At 42.1% G+C, this 16124-nt stretch overlaps 2 protein-coding genes across 2 annotated transcripts in view; one reads left to right on the top strand and one right to left on the bottom strand.

Moving 5' to 3' along the window:
• Nucleotides 1-3394, top strand: part of LOC118414011 (dermatopontin-like) — a 10180-nt gene extending 6786 nt beyond the window's left edge. The window contains exons 2-4 of the mRNA XM_035817722.1: nucleotides 940-1161; nucleotides 1935-2117; nucleotides 2824-3394. Coding sequence (XP_035673615.1) covers nucleotides 940-1161; nucleotides 1935-2117; nucleotides 2824-2902 — 484 coding nt within the window. The 3' untranslated portion in view covers nucleotides 2903-3394. The remainder of the gene's footprint in view (nucleotides 1-939; nucleotides 1162-1934; nucleotides 2118-2823) is intronic.
• A 1171-nt stretch (nucleotides 3395-4565) lies between these two features.
• Nucleotides 4566-15340, bottom strand: LOC118414010. Its single transcript, XM_035817721.1, has 11 exons — nucleotides 14867-15340; nucleotides 11479-11717; nucleotides 10903-11066; nucleotides 10257-10399; nucleotides 9331-9521; nucleotides 8655-8811; nucleotides 8117-8286; nucleotides 7397-7533; nucleotides 6744-6910; nucleotides 6248-6384; nucleotides 4566-5276 (listed from the first exon to the last, which is right to left on the bottom strand). The coding sequence occupies exons 1-11, from the start codon at nucleotides 15209-15211 to the stop codon at nucleotides 5075-5077; spliced, it is 2052 nt and encodes a 683-aa protein (XP_035673614.1). The 5' UTR covers nucleotides 15212-15340; the 3' UTR covers nucleotides 4566-5074.
• Nucleotides 15341-16124: the final 784 nt, after the last annotated feature.

Genomic DNA, 16124 nt, shown 5'->3' with positions numbered 1-16124 from the left:
AATTCGGGTGAGTGCAAGTACATTCTTCTTGTAGTTCTTTGTCCGTTGGCGTTTGTTTATATTTCAATACCATTGAGAAAGACAGTTGCTTTTGGTTTTCAAAGATATATGCTCAATACTCAATGGACAATGCTAATTGCTCGTGGCGTCGAGTTTCCGAGTGGCTAGCATCACAAGATCAACATATCATGGGTTCGATTTCTGGCATTACTAGCTAGATGTTGTGTTCTTGGGAAAGGCACTTTACAAGCACGGTTTCCTCACTCTATCGACATGATCGAAGTGTAACAATGGGTACCTGGCTTTGGTTGTGAGGGTAAAAGGCAGTGGAAGGAGAGGGTTGGGCTCCGTCTGCCTTTACGTTGCCGTCACTCACGGCGTCAGACAGTGGATTAACAACCCAGTGTCTCTACGGCCTCAAGAAGGCCATGAGGCTGCCTTTTACTCGTGTTGTGGCCTAAAGAATAAAGAATGTTTCTATTGCAAACTATTTACGAGATACTTGCCTAAAAAGACAAAGAGCATGTGTTTTACACTGAAAGGGCAGTTCGTAAAGCTTTCGCAGTTCAGCGTACCAATAAATTTGATGCAGATATATAAAGATCTTAAGTGTATAAACTTATTACATTTTTCTGTGCCATTTCTGTGCCATTCTGCAACTCACCCACAATGATACAATATTGGACAAGTGAGCCCAACCTCCAGGCAACTTTATCTGTATCTATATAACACCGGAATAACCGTTGCGACTCGGGGTTCAGAGAACACAGAGTGGTCACTGAGACCCAGCGGAGGCAGGGTGGAGGGCTGCTCGTATCAGTCCTTCGTGTTTGTTATAATCAGGTCCGGCAGTGCGTTGTTTTTTTTTGCTACGTGGAATAGATGACCTCCGGAGCCTCTGCCGTGTTCAGTTTCTTATCTTTTGGTTTTATCTTACAGGGACCCCTTCACATTCGAATGTGCGAAAAATCAGGTGATCTCATCAGTCACAAGCAGCTACTGTAGTTCCCCGTCCGACCGTGCCTGGGCGTTTGGCTGTAAGGTTTTAACGGGTGACGATCTAGAGTTGAATGAGTGCTTCTGGTCGCCTTACATCAACGACTTCGGGGGTATCATGGCGTTCCAGTGTCCGTTCAACAGCCTCATTACCGGGTTTTACAGGTATGTGGTTGTTGGTATGGTGTTATCACTATCATTCATTCATGTACGTGCACTCAGTTATGCGGGTACGCAAGCACATGCACACACACACACACACGCACGCACGCACGCACACACACACACATACATACGATCACACACATACACACACACACACACACACACACACACACACACGTGCACTCTTGGTTACATATACGTTTGTCAGAGTTTGCTTATCTCCAAAAGATGTTCCGGTTGCAAAATCGTCTTGGCATACACACGCTAGGCACGATTTTGCCAACGGAAGATTTTGGTTATGTTCGGAGTTTGCGATGGATGGCAATTTTCGCTAGGGCACGCAACACTTACGACAGACATTGCTAGATGTAGATTGACACTATCAGTATTTCACCTACTTTGTTACCTTTCTGAAAGGAGGTTTACCTGCAGCGGGGATATTGTTTTGGTTGTTTGTGTGTTCGCACCTATAAAACAAGATACTTATGATGGATTTGTATTAATTTTAGTGTGTGAGTAGTTATTAAGGTTCCGAAAATACGATTTGGGGCTCTAGCAGTATTTCCAGGTACTGCAGCATTACAGGTCAACACCCTAGGCTCTTCCTGAAGTTGTGTGGTAGAATGGCCCATTGTGGAAGGGAAATAGCCGAGATTGATTAAAGGAAGGAGAGGAATACTAACATCTGTAATGGCTAGAACTGTGGCATCAATATATTGACAGAACTCCTCATATCGCGAAAGTATGAAATTTTCGATTTTTTTGTTTTTTAGCACTTTCCGGGATGACAAAAATGACAGGCGATGGAAGGTGAAGTGTTGTAGGCCCGGCTCTTACCTCGCGTACAACTGCCTGACAACCATTGAAAGCAACGAGTGGAATGACGACTTGAACTTCTCTTCCCCCTCCGGCTACTTCATGCGTGGGATCCATAGTGACTTCAGCACAGGGAAGAGGTACGTTGGGCTGGGAAGCACAAGCCTCAAAGCGCCCAGTTACTAAAATGTTGCAATGATGAATCCTTTCATGCCAGGCATGATTTGAGTATCTAAACTTGACAAGTGATCATTCAACGGCCTCGGATGCCAATCACGTCGCCGCAAATGGTCAGCAGGAAACGTGATTGGCTTGCAATTTTGCCTACAACATAGGCCTACGATCCTTCCTTCTCACTGCATTAATACCCCCCCCTCCTGTTGTTGATAGGAAAGTTGCCAGCCAATCACGTCGCCGCTTATGGTCAATAGGAAATGTGATTGGCTTCCACTTTTCCCTTCAACAGCATGAGGGGGAATATCTGATTGGCTGGATAGTGATAGGGCAGTGAAGGGACGGATCGCAGGCCAGTGCACCAGTGCCGTCGCTCAATGATAATGACAAAGGCGCTTTAATTTCCGTATTCGTCAAAGATGGTGAATGCATATATATTTCACTCCTTAGGATCAATTTTGTTTTGTGCAAGATGACGTTCAACCATCATAACCCCATACAATCAAATGATTTGAATAGATGAGTGCCAGATTTTATAATGCAGGGCAGCATGAAGTGATGCAGAATCAAACAAACAACAGTAATCTACAACGCTTGCCTGGCATTTGCTTGAGGAACCGTACTTAGTGGAAAATAGCTCAATCAAAAATGAAAAAAATCTTTTTTTTGCAGGGATCGCCGTTACCAGTTTGATCTGTGCAAGATGAAGACAGAAAGCACTGAAAACAGAGACCGTTATAATTATGGTTAATCAGCATGAATGTAGATTTTCATGGACAGAATTTTGTTGTCATTTCTCATCTATGTCTATTAGGGAATTACCGAAAAACTTGGTTTGGCTGTTGCAATTGGTTGTTGACATAAAGAAGGCTATTTTGAGGTGCTGTGCTAACCAAGTACAGTTACTATCACTGCACAATGAGTCAAACCAATTTTTGATAGGTGCAGGCACTGCTTGATCCTTTCAGATATAACCTAGTCCACAATTATGTGTAACATTTTAATAACTATAAGTGAAAAGCACACTAAAAACCAACATTACCACCTTTATTTCCTTATTAAGCTTATCTTATGTACATGCACAAAGTAAAAGTGCATGTAGTTACAGTCAAACCTGCCCAAGACGACCACCCTGGGGACCGGAAAAAAGCGGTCGATTTGGACAGGTGGTCGCTGAGAAGAGTATCGACTCAAAACATGCCCGATGCAAAGTTTAAATGATTTCCGTTGTGTTAAATGGCAAATAGCAAGCAAACCGCACGCACGCAAAGAAGCGAGGTCTGTAATGTCCAATACAACGCACACACTGTAAACTGTAAATCGAACCCCAAAATCCGACGCAAACTGGCCGATTTCGGCACAAAATCGCGCTAGTTATCATAAAAAATCGATGGAAACCTCAATTTTGAAAATGATGCGGTCGTTATGGGTCCCAATTTGGGCCGGTCGCGGTCGCGTTGGCCAGGTGGTCGTTGAGAAAAGGTCGCTTAATGCTTACGTCAATGGGAAAAAGCGGTCGAAATGGCCAGGTGGTCGCTGAGAAGAGGTGGTCGCTCGGGCAGGTTTGACTGTACTAGTATTCTTGTCAACAAAGCTGGAATGGAAATAACTTGCTTGTAATAAACAAATAGAATCATACAATCATACAACACTCAACAACATATTATACACTACTGTACAGCTTTTAGCTTAAACCAAAATTATGTCATTTCATTTTCGGCCAGTACCATTTACATTCTTTGCTTTTGCTAAGTTTATGTCTCAAGACTCGAGACAGATACCTACATTTAGTATGTCTAAAATGTTTTACTGTTACTGTATTGTAACTGACAAAGTCAAATAAAGTCGATATATCATATTTAAAATCCATACACTACTGTTGGACCTTCCCACCATGTCCAGCTAAAGCCTGCCTTAGTTTTTTATAGTTGTTTATATAGTACTTGTAAGTGCCTTAAGGATACTTATTACCATTTGGTCCAAACGTCTCATTACATTAATTGATTTTACATGGCATGAATTCTAGTTTGTTGTTAGTTACAGTGCAGCTATAGAAAGCTTCAAATGCAATTTGATTGACAATGAGAACTTTGAATCAATAGCAGTATCATACAGCAGGGATAGAACTTGCCCAATGAGTCTGCAAGCTTGGACATTCTTGTCAGTAATACATTCAGTGCCCTCCAAGCACTGCATGATTTTTTAGATTGGGTGATATTCAATGGTTGCCAAGCCCCAACCAAAACAATTGGTAGATTGGGATGAAAATATGCTTGACTCTAGCGAATCTGCAATTTGGCAACCTTCTAGTGAACAACAAATTTCACTCAAGGTTGTGAACAGTGTGTCCTCTTCACAATGAAATAATTGAAAAGATTTTATATATAAGATGTAATAATAACATTGCAACATAAGTTACAAGTTTGCATTGTATTGCATTGCACTGCGTGACATCTCTATGGAACACTTTCAATCAGCAAATAGTCCTAAACTGATCAAGTTAACCATGATGTCCTAAAGTGGCACAATGGTCCCGGCCAAGACCAGCCATTCAATCAGTATTGCACCAAAAAAGTGATAAAAACTTGTGGTGAGCTGTCAATTTAGCACAGTGTCAGCCCACCATTGAGCCCCAGTTACCATGAAGTTAGTGGTCATCAGTGTCATCTCATGGTTGGGAATTTAATTGGAAAGGTTGCATATTGGTCATTAAAGGTATCTGCACAGGGTAGCTATAAACTTCCAAAAATCAACATCAGCAAAGACGTATGCTGCATGGATGTTAACAGAGGATCAAACTGGAGCTAGAATAGGATTGATTCTAGGCTACATCCAAACCAGTGCGCTGACGTTGCTTGGAAATTGGCTAAAAATAATGCCAGGCTTAGGTTCTGGAAATGTGACAGTGGCTTAAGACTGGCCTTTAATATACCACAGTCTTGGTAATGTTGTTGTCCACATCAATACAGGCCTTCACCACCCTACCCACACACACCCCACCCTGCTTGTAAGCCTTCAGCAGCCGGAAGTTGTTGGACGCCGCTCGGATGTCCCCAAAGATCTCGTAGCTGTCCTTGAACCAGATTTCTGTTTCTTTCACAAGATCAACCACAAAACTGGTGCATCTGGAAAGGCGAGAAAATGTCATATTATGCATGTAAGAAAAAAGGTTAATGCATAACTGTCACAAGTTTGAATCAATAGTCTAATGCTACCCCCCCCCCCCCCACACACACACACACAGAATGCAAACTTTCAAGTTTATTGCATTATGAATTAAAACAAGTGCTTTTAAAAAAGCTGGCATTTTGCCAATGTTTGCGTGTGTGAACGTTTTTTTCTAGTTATTAAAATGTCATATAAATAGAACAGAGTAACTAAACCTGATATTGGCGCATGGAGAGATTCACATATGTGCCTGAATCTAGATCTAGACGCCACCTGTTAAAATTTGCGTGAACTGCAGCAAATTTCACTACACTGCCTGCTTTTGAGTGAGCTCTGTTGCGGGGCATTTTTAAGTTGTTTTTTTAAATTTTTATTTCTATTCGGCAAAAAAACGAAGCGGCGAATCCGTTAACCAAAGAAATAAATTGGTGTGGCCAAATGGATGTAAAAATTAGTATTTTAATGGTGTAAAAAAGAAAAAAAAAAAAACTACCTCCCCGGATTCGAACCGGGTGCATTGGTTTAGAATTCGTAAACTTTAACCACTGCGCCAGTGCGAACTTGTTGAAAAAATGCCTGTTTTAACAGGTATAGAAATGTTTGGCATGAATTGAACAGGTCCGTTCATCTCAACATCACAACGGCCACTATTCTGGTCTCAGAGCATTTTGCCGCTAAGGCGGCAAAATGCAAAAAATAAGGGGAACCGCACAGTTTCTGCAAAGTTGCCGCATTGTAGAATGATTCAATTATTATAGCAGTTCAGAATGATGCTGTGATGTACCAAATGTGCCGGTCCTTATTATTATGCATATTATTATTCCTATATTTCTGTAATGTGAGAGAATTCAGGTGGCATTACCTGTTGTATGTATGGCTGTCACAATCTTTCAACCTTTTGCCCAAACTGTAAAGTACCAGTACTCACTGTTTAGCGGAGGCACAGCTCATGAGATCTGTGACAAACTTGTTGAGGGCCTCTGCTACAGCCGTCTCCTCACACTGGACCAGGGCTGCCACAAGGTCTCCAAGGGACACGCCTAGCAACTTCAGCCCCTCCCAGAACTAAGGAGAAAGTTGTAGATAATTTGAAGACCTTTTCTTCTCTTTTCTAAAGATAGATATGGCTAATGTGACATTCCTTATTGTCTTAAGCTGCCCTTAAGTTGTCATTGAAACATCACACTGCCCCGATAGTGTACAAAGTACTGTGTTGACCATTGATTTACCAAACAGATGAAACCAATGCTCAAAGCCAACATATTCCTATACCACACAGCACAGTTTACACTTTTGACTTCACAAAATACTTTTATTCAGTCTTACGGAACTTTGTCCTATCTTCTTATTTGCCCCAGTCATAGGCCCCAGGGGTTGCAGATGAATACTGTGTTCTGCTTCCCTGGTAGCTAAATTTTACCCACCTCCCTCTGCAGGAAAGCCTCCCAGGTTTGTTCAAACTTCTTGATGGTGGCCTCTCCATCTTTGACACACAGGGTGATGTTGAGGCCCTCCTTCCCCAGCCCTATAGCCATCCCCTGGTACAGCTGTACCCAGTTCTCATCCTCTGGTCCATTATACACCTCAACACCTACAGGAAACAGTGTGAATGAATACACATTCAAGTTGGAGAAAAAAGTGAGAAAACAATACTGAGTCAGAGATAACTGTGAAGTGTTCTAAAAACAAAACAGTTTCACCTGGATGGTACTGGTCACTGGACAAGTTTTCTGTACATAATTTAAGTGTGTATACATAGCCAACATGTATGTAACTAATTCTCAGGACATTCTTGTCAAAGGGTTGAAGTTCTTTGCACTTCAGCTAGGTGTAGTGTTAAGAATGCAGCCCCAAATGAAACAGTCACTCAGTTTATATCTTACCCTAGGAAAGTGTTCATCATCATTGTTCTCTGCATCCTATACAATGTATTTCTTTAAAGATCATACTATCCTTTTATTTTAAAGTCAGGCTACTGACTCTTTTGCTTTAAATTCAATGTTATATGAAAATAGTGTGACAATTGATACAGTATCAATTGTCACACTATTTTCATATCACAAAGATTGATTGATACCTGTGGTCATGACATCAGAGAACTTCCTGTTGACCAGGTAGCGCAGGTCGTACTTGCCATCAGGAAGGTATATCGCCATGGTAACAGAGCCCTTGGGCACAGGTGGTTGCTTGGGATTCTGACCACCCTGGACATACCTGTGTACAATACAAACTTTTCCAGTTACAAAGCATGAAGGAATTTCAAACTAAAACTTGTTGTTTGTATAGGCACTGGCCTGAGCTGATGAGTTCTGGCTTTCCTTCTACAGAGGATTTTGGTGATTTGTTCAGGATTACAATTAAAGCAGATCTAGACTCAATGGGGATTTCACCAGTGAGAGAGTTTGGCCACTAACAATGGTACATGTACTCAGTGAAAGCGTGCAAGCAGTGAGGGCAATGAGACAAAATACATGTTGAGTCAGCAGAACCATGTCGTCATTTCAAAACTTGCCCACCATGGCCACTCCCTCTTGCAAGTCTTGTCTTCTCCTAGCAGGAGTAGGGCTGTCTCTAAAGGCCCCTCAAATTCCTATGTCTTAATGCCTTAATATCTTTATCTGTATAGTTGGTATAACTATACCTTTTGTATAAGACATCAGCTCGGTCTATTGTCATCTCTGGTGTAACTTTTTTTAACAGAACTAGTATAGTCTTAGAGACTAACAAGAGAGCCAAAACAAGTGATATTCTTAGGGACTTGAAAAGCAAACCCAGAACTTCCATGTGCCTGTCCTACCTGAAGTCCAGGTAGTTCCTGTTCTCATCGTCCCCCCGTCTGTAGACGCCGAGCCAGTCCGCGCCGGCGGCCTCATCTTCAGGAACTCGCCAGGACACTGTCAGGTTGGAGCCTGATGCCATCTGCTCCACAGAGATGGACAGGTTCTTCTGCTGTTCAACAATCCCTACCTGCATTGGGGACAGTTAATTAAGTTACCATTTCAAGGTTTTTGCTAGGAAAAATATCGGGAGCACTGCAAGGAAGTGCAGCCACCAAGTGGGAGGATGGTGTTGAAGAGGAGGGGGGGGGGGGGTTGTTTGTCGAGATTTACCACATTTGTGGAAGTATTGGCATCACACTTGACTCTTACCTTTTCAAGATATCAACCCAGAGGCAGAGTTGGTTTTGAGCCACTAACACCAGGACAAAACTTGTGAGTGAGTGAGTGAGTGAGTGAGTGAGTGAGTGAGTGAGTGAGTGAGTGAGTGAGCATGTTAAATTCCTTGGAGAAGGGCAACAACAGACGATAAAGCAGATGGTGAGTGAGTGAGCCTACCTGTCCCTTAGTGGTGATGACGTACGCCCTCCACCAGCCTCCTGTCCTGTCCTGCATGATGGTTGGCAGGGACCCGATCTCCCCCTCAGCTGGCCGACCAATCAGGTCTGGTCCGTTCCAAACGTCATTTCGGAGGAGCTGCCAAACATGCCAGAGGCTGAAACACATCCAGGCAATTTATTTCACTCCTAAAAATGTAATATTGCATAATTCTGGGGGGAACCGACAGCACTTAAGCTAAACTCCACACAAGACTACCAACAAAATTAAGAAAATTCTTTTGCTACAAATTGGGTGAAATTGAATAGCAAATTATGGTAAATCAAAATAGCCAACAGCAATCAGTACATGATCTTTGGCTTTGATATAAGTTTTCATATCACTTTAAAAATCTAACTTTGATGGATAGCCAAGTTCTTCACGCACGACCTGCCTTAATATCTAGCCAACCATGATGAGGGCAATCTAAACTCAGTCACATTTAGAGCGGGGTCTGAGTCTTCACACTGCAGCAGTGACACCTATCTGTACTGCAAAGTAGAACCAGTCAGTATTGCCTGGTGAAGTCAGTAAAAAATTGGATAAACTCCCTAGTTGCAAACAAAGAACCTTGATATCCAGCAATCTACCAACCTGATGAAATCGTTCACGGATCTAACACACAGCCAGTTCATACCTGCCATTTTTGCCAACAAAGAAGACCTCGTTTCCCAGATGCACGTTGTGTCCGGTAGCGAGGACATTGACCTGTCCCCGCAGCTGAGGCTTCTCCATGCCGTACCCGTACGCCACCCGTATGTCATTAGACAAACTGCCTGCTATGTTTCCCCAGAGACCCCAGGTACAGTACCCCCAGGGGTTCACCACCTGTATGCACAACACAATATTTTGGATTTATATTTTACAAAAGACAAAATCAGAAAATATAACTTGAGGAAATATACATTTTGCTGGGATATGACAGAGAAGGGTCTAACACTACTGAAACTCAAATATAAACATACGATAATAATTAATGACGATAATGATGATGATGACAAAATAGATCATTAAGAACTGAAACAACAACCAGATAACGTACAACTGATAGAGTTGTTAGTTCAAGATACTTGTAACTAATAACAAGTAACAAAATTGATTACAAGCATAATGACATGACGCTGTGTATGCAGGTTTCACAGTTGCAATCCTCCTTGGTGCTGAACTGCCTTCTGCTACTACATGCTGGAATCCACAATGCCTGACTTACAGATTCTGAAGGCTGTTCTCATAGAAATGTTTTGAAATATGTATGTTTACTAGCTTTTCAATCCTCTACCTGTGTACACAAGTCCAACTTTACCATTAACTTTACCATTAAAAATCAGGGCCCATCAACGACCCCTCACCCCAAACCAATTGATGAGCACCTTTGTCCCCTTGCTGATATCACTGTTCCATTCAAGTAATGTGACACAGGCTTTGGGTCATTTCAACTTGAAAAGGGTCAGAGGACTGATCAAAAGCTTGCTGGTAGGTGCTTTGGAAATATCCTGTAAAACCTTTGTAAAACTAATAAACTTGACTGTCTAATCTAAGGGTTTTAAGATATCAAGTCTTTACATTGTCACATGTGGTCTGCCAGATATGCTTGATTTTCCCATCAGCCCCCAGGGCGAACACCTCCGTCATGCCGTGGAAGATGGTCTCACTCATGGCGTGTGCCACTGGGCGTGATGTGTTCACCATGGCCGGCTGACTCACTCCTAGGAAATATATTGAAACACTGATGTGAGACCACAAATTGCCTTACAACCTATCTGTTCATTTCAATTTTTCCACACCCACTACGTTGTTTATCTATCTAGAGTCCCTTAGGTTACAATAACTGATTTCTAAGGGAGCCCTTTACAAAAGTCAAGTCAGTATACAAAAGAGAAAGACACTATGTTAATTTGATAAATCACTTATATTGTGTCGATGTAGGTTAGACATCCAGGTAATAAGGTACACCAAAAAGTAGTTACTCAAGCAACTGGATATGGTTTTGGAAATTATGGTTATGGTTTCCAAAACCATATCCAGTTGCTTGAGTAACTACTTTTTGGTGTCACTTATATTGTGTATAACAAAAAGTAGAGACTATTATGAGTAGCAAGTCATACAAACAACTCAAACTAAAAATCGTTTCAGTATTTCACATTCAATCATAACCCTTTAGCTTATAAGTCATAACATGCATTTCCAGTATCACAAAATAAAATTTCACCTAAAACAGTCCAATCTTGCCACTTGTTGTCGTGCACCTGGTCTTTACGGTTCACCTTTCCATCGCTCAGGACTGCGTAGGCCTCCATGTACCCTGAAAATGGGTTGTACACAACAGTGGCATCTGTGGCCAGGTTTCCACCCAAGTTCTGCCATGGAGTGAAGCTGAAAACACAGGCACCAAATCAGTTATCTCCAAAGTAGGACTATCTCCAGGACCCGTCCCTCTGTCCCACGACCAAAATGTTTTGTTGGGACTTGGGAGGGAAAAAATATTACCCCATCTGGCCCAAAAATCTGAAGTTCTGAAAATATATTTTCATGAACTTAAAATGACAATTTAACAAGGAAAATCAACAACATGGGCTTCCAATCAAATGGGAAGAAGTTTAAAGCTGGAGATAGAAACATATATAGACAGGCAAAATTGTAACGTTTATCACTATATTCTGAGAAACGTGACTATCTTGCTTTTCTTACATTACAGATTTGACAATGCTGTGTGAATTTGCAATTCATTCTTTTGTGAGTAATTTCATCCATGCACAACCATTCACAGATCACAGACAGTGTTCACCTTTTAGCAACACCTGTAGACCAGTACAGGTTTGACGACACCTGCATGGATCTCACAAACACGGCCACCCTGCCCTTCCACGCCAGAGCGCTCACAGAGTCCCGCCCCACCAACAGTGCCGGCCCACCCTCGTCTACAGGCAGGGAACCTGGAAGCTTGTACCAGGTGACGAAGTACACGGCATGTTTGGGCTTCTGTTCCAGGTAGTACACCTGTCCATCGGAACACTGCACAAACACCTGGATGTAGGAGAAGGACAACAGAGGGAAAACATATCAACATTGATGGACAACATCATAAGATATAACAGTTACTGTGTGATAGTAATAAAGTAGGGTGGTGCCATCACTTAGGTGATAATCTGCTCTAGCCATGATCCATGATGAGGGGGGGGGGGGATACTAAGTAACTGAGTAACGTTTTATAGGACCGCAATTTCTTTGAACACACACTATCAGTCCAGAAGGAGATACCTGAAAAAAGATGTGGTTTCGTAGCCCATCCCGTACATGATTTATTAATATTAAACTATTACAGAATGACAGCGTGATGTTTCCCGGTCATTTTAAGATACATGTATGTTGTTCTATGGTCCAGGTGGGACATCATGGTTCTGGGGCTCTTAATGCAAGTTAGACAATTGTAACTAATATGCCTCAAAATTAAGAATGAGTCAAAACTAGAGTTCGGCGACCTCATACTTCCATGAAAATTTAGAGCTTTCGTAAATTTCATGCAATTGACTAACACATTAACATAATTTATGCATGGTGTTGTTCATCATTGACTGATGTCACAATTATAAAATTCCCATCATCAATCATAAAGCGGTTTTGAATTTTTACATAAATTATGCAAATAAGGGACTGTACGGCATTTAGCGAGGGGGGAGGGCCGGTCGCCAGGGGGGGGAGGGCCAAGCAAAAAACAATTTTGCCAGGGGGAGGGTCTAGCAAAACATTCTTGACTTGGGGGGAGGGCCATGCAAAAAAAAATAGCTTGGTCTGCCAGCAAAATATGTCCCTTAAAATCCAAGAAACGGCGTTTCAGAGGGTCAAGATTTCAAAATTTTTCTGGACCTCTGCAGGGGATCGCCCAAGGTTGGCGCTCGGGACACAGTGAAAATGCGAAAGGGAGGGGGCGGGGCTTATGCATGACGACCTCGAAAACCTTTTTCACTTACAGAAATGTTATTAAACTCTAGATTAGTCTGCCAGCAAAATTTACCCCTGTCTTATTGCCCTCAAAATGTAAGAAATGGCGTTTCAGAGCTCGAGGGTAAAGATTTGCAAATTTTCCTGGATCACTTTTGACGTGACCGGCCTCGCGCCTTTGATGACCGACATCGTGATAATGTGTTTGGGGGGGATTTAATTTTGCATTTCTAAATTGAAATGCCATTAAAGTTAGCTTTGTTTGTCAGCAAAATATCTCCCTCAAACTGAAGGAAATAGCTTTTAAGAGGGTCAAAATTTCAAAATTTTCCCGGACCTTCCTTGCGATTCTTCGTGCCTTTGGCGCCGGACATGGAACGTCGTTCTCAAAAACTTGAAACCCTCGTATTTTTTTTCATAGAAATGTCATCTAACCAGCAAATTTTCCCATAAAAAAGCAATGCAGGAAATCGTGGCAAAAAAAGCGTGGCATTTCTAAAAGATCTCCTGCAAGTCTGCGTTCTCACGCCCGTCGGCGGCTAGAGAGAGGCGACCGGTCTACCCCGCCGTGGGAAAATCAGTGCACGCGTCGGCGCCCCCCTCCCCACTACAGTTTAGGTTAGTCGAATCGTGCTGTCGTTTTGGTTTTCATTTTTTCCCCCGATTTACCGTAAGTTATTACCACTACAGAACCAAGAAAAAGTCCAAAATATATGTAAATTGCAAATAGTTTCCGTCAAGCCGCTCAGGCCCGCGAGCTTGCAATAGGTAAATATAGGGAGTGGGGCGCTTTTTAGGTGTTGTTTTAATATCAAAACAATGAAATAGCTTCTATAAAGCAAATTGCTCTATGAAGCAGATATTTATCCCTCTATTAAGCAGATATTTTGAGCCATTCTGTTTTCCTTTTTTTACTAGGGGTAAGAGATCTGCTTCGCGATGAAAATCATGAAAAAGTATGATATGACGCAAAGCACATTTACAAATGGGAGCGCACTGTTTATTGGCGTCTTGAATATTTTTTTCAAAGTTGATAGGAGGGGGGAGGGCCAAGCAAAAAGATTTTGACTTGGGGAGATGGCCTAGCAAAAAAAAATTTACCTGGGGGGAGGGCCTAGCAAAAAAATTTTGACCCGACCCTCTGGCGACCGGCCCTCCCCCCTCACTAAACGCCGTACGGTCCCTAAGTTCCTTGTTACCATATTTGGTATCTGCTTATATTCCACCCATCATGATTAACATGTGTTACATTTATTGAAGTCCAGTTATTCAAAACAATGGAATTATACAATTTCCTCATTAATCATGCAAATTAAGTCCTCATTTGCATAAAATGCATATCATTTTAAACATCTTTGCCCAAGCTACCTGCATACTTAAAATGCAGGCAATCCGTCGTTCCTTTCTGCAGTTATCCTCTTTGGAATGTCTTGACAAAAATGCCCCTGCAGTTCCACAATTAAATGTTAGGGGACTGAAACTTGCCCCACTTTGTCATGACGCTAAAAGCTATCTACCATTCAAATGTCAAGACCATAGCACATCCGGGACAAGAGATACATTGAAAAAACTGCTATGATAGAATATTCTCATTAATTATGCAAATGTACTCCTATTTTGCATAATTAGTATCTTATCTTGTACAACATTGTCTAAGGTACCTACATACCAAAAATCATAAAAATCCGTTGTTCCCTTCTTGAGTTATCCTCGTCAGAAGTTTTTGACAAAAATGCCCCTGCTATCCCAAAACTACTGTAGACGCTAGGGGGCCCAAACTTATGTCATTTGTTCCCGAGCACAAGAGCTATCTAATACTCAAAAATCGTGACCATAGCATGTTCAGAACACCGAGATAGCAAAACCGGAAGTTGCGCTGCAGTACCAAGGGGAGTCGCTAGGGGGTCCAAAATCTAATCATTTCCAGCTTTCATCACACACTACCAACACACCAAGTACGAAAGCAATCCGCCCAACCGTTCATGAGTTATTTTGTTTACACACACACACACACACACAAAGACAGACAAACGCGGGGTAAAATATAACCTCCATGACATTTCATGGAGGTAATTAAAACAAGGAGCTTTGAAAGTTTGATTAAAAACCAGCATAAATTGAGTAATACTGCTGCGACATCTGGTTGCAGCAGGGCAAAATAAACCCGGTCATGCATATGAGGATGGTAAAACACTTGGTTGCGCATGTATAAAGAACTCTAACGTTATATCCACCTGGATCGTATTGTTGACGGAGTAAGCCGCGGCAGGATTGGACACCACCTTGACAGTGGAGCTCGGGGAGCCCAGGTCCACCCACTCGGAGTACATCTCCTGTCTGGTACTGTTGTCCAGGATGCCGACGCTAAGCTGGAGGGTGGCGTTGTCGGAAGTACGGAAGGCCGCCGTGAAGTTCACAGCCTCGGAGCCTGCTCCACGGCTCGCCGACGGCGGCACGGCGGGGATGAGCGAGTGGATCACCGCCATCCGCCGCAGGTCGGCCGCGGGATCCCCGGCGTACGCCCCTGAGAGCGTCAGGAGAAGGAATGAAGAGAGCAAGAGGCCATGCGGACTCTCCATGGTTCTTGTAAACCCCAGAAGAAGAACACAAGACGTCACTATTGTCACATAACTATCACATGACGTCCAGCTGACCTTAGCACGCACCTTCACCTTCTTTCATCTTTTCCATTTTAACCGCTGCTAAACGTAAAATGAAGTATTATTTTTAATCCGGACAATATGTTGCGAGTAGCGGGGCAAAACACATACACTACAGTTGCATTCAGTGAACATGTTTATAAGCTATTTTAAAAGGATCAATGCACCTCGCAGTAGTGAATTCATACAAATTGTGCCAGTGTCACCGTTGCAAGCATTTTGCTGCTTTCTTCCAATGATAAATCAGTACGTTAATTTTGATTGACAGCCATGGCCAGGAACGGTCTATCAAGCCACCAAAGGGACCAGGTAATGCTTAGACTCGGTGACGTTACAAAGTATAACATTCGACGCAAATCTATCAGTCTACTAGTCTGTTTGGAAATAACCACGAAATAATAATCTTGAATATTTGTATTTATGCATATGCATTCATCAACATACAATTTTTTAAAGCACGATAACTTTATCCGTAAACTTTTGTTTATTATTTAAATAAATAGATTATAAAACAGATACACCGTGCACACTGAATGACTTTGATTTGATATATTCAGTAAATGCAAAAAAATAGGATTTTCCCCAATTATCTTTTCTGCCAACAAGTTATATCATAAACCATTTTATGAATGCATTGTAGTACCTTTTGGATTTGGGAAATCTCATCTCAGCATAAAAATAAAGAAAATAGACCAGGAAATAAAAGGCAGGCATTACAGCGGGTGACTATAAGTTTCTACCCTGTATTACAATTTGTAGCATAAAAAGGACGACGTTACGACACCGTTTCCAAAAAAAGCAAGCCTGGCGGACGTGGTCTACGTGCTTTCCC

Source organism: Branchiostoma floridae, chromosome 4, assembly GCF_000003815.2.
Source record: "Branchiostoma floridae strain S238N-H82 chromosome 4, Bfl_VNyyK, whole genome shotgun sequence".
Lineage (NCBI taxonomy): Eukaryota > Metazoa > Chordata > Leptocardii > Amphioxiformes > Branchiostomatidae > Branchiostoma > Branchiostoma floridae.
Note: the sequence above shows the minus strand (reverse complement) of the source record. Positions and strands in the feature narration are given on the sequence as shown.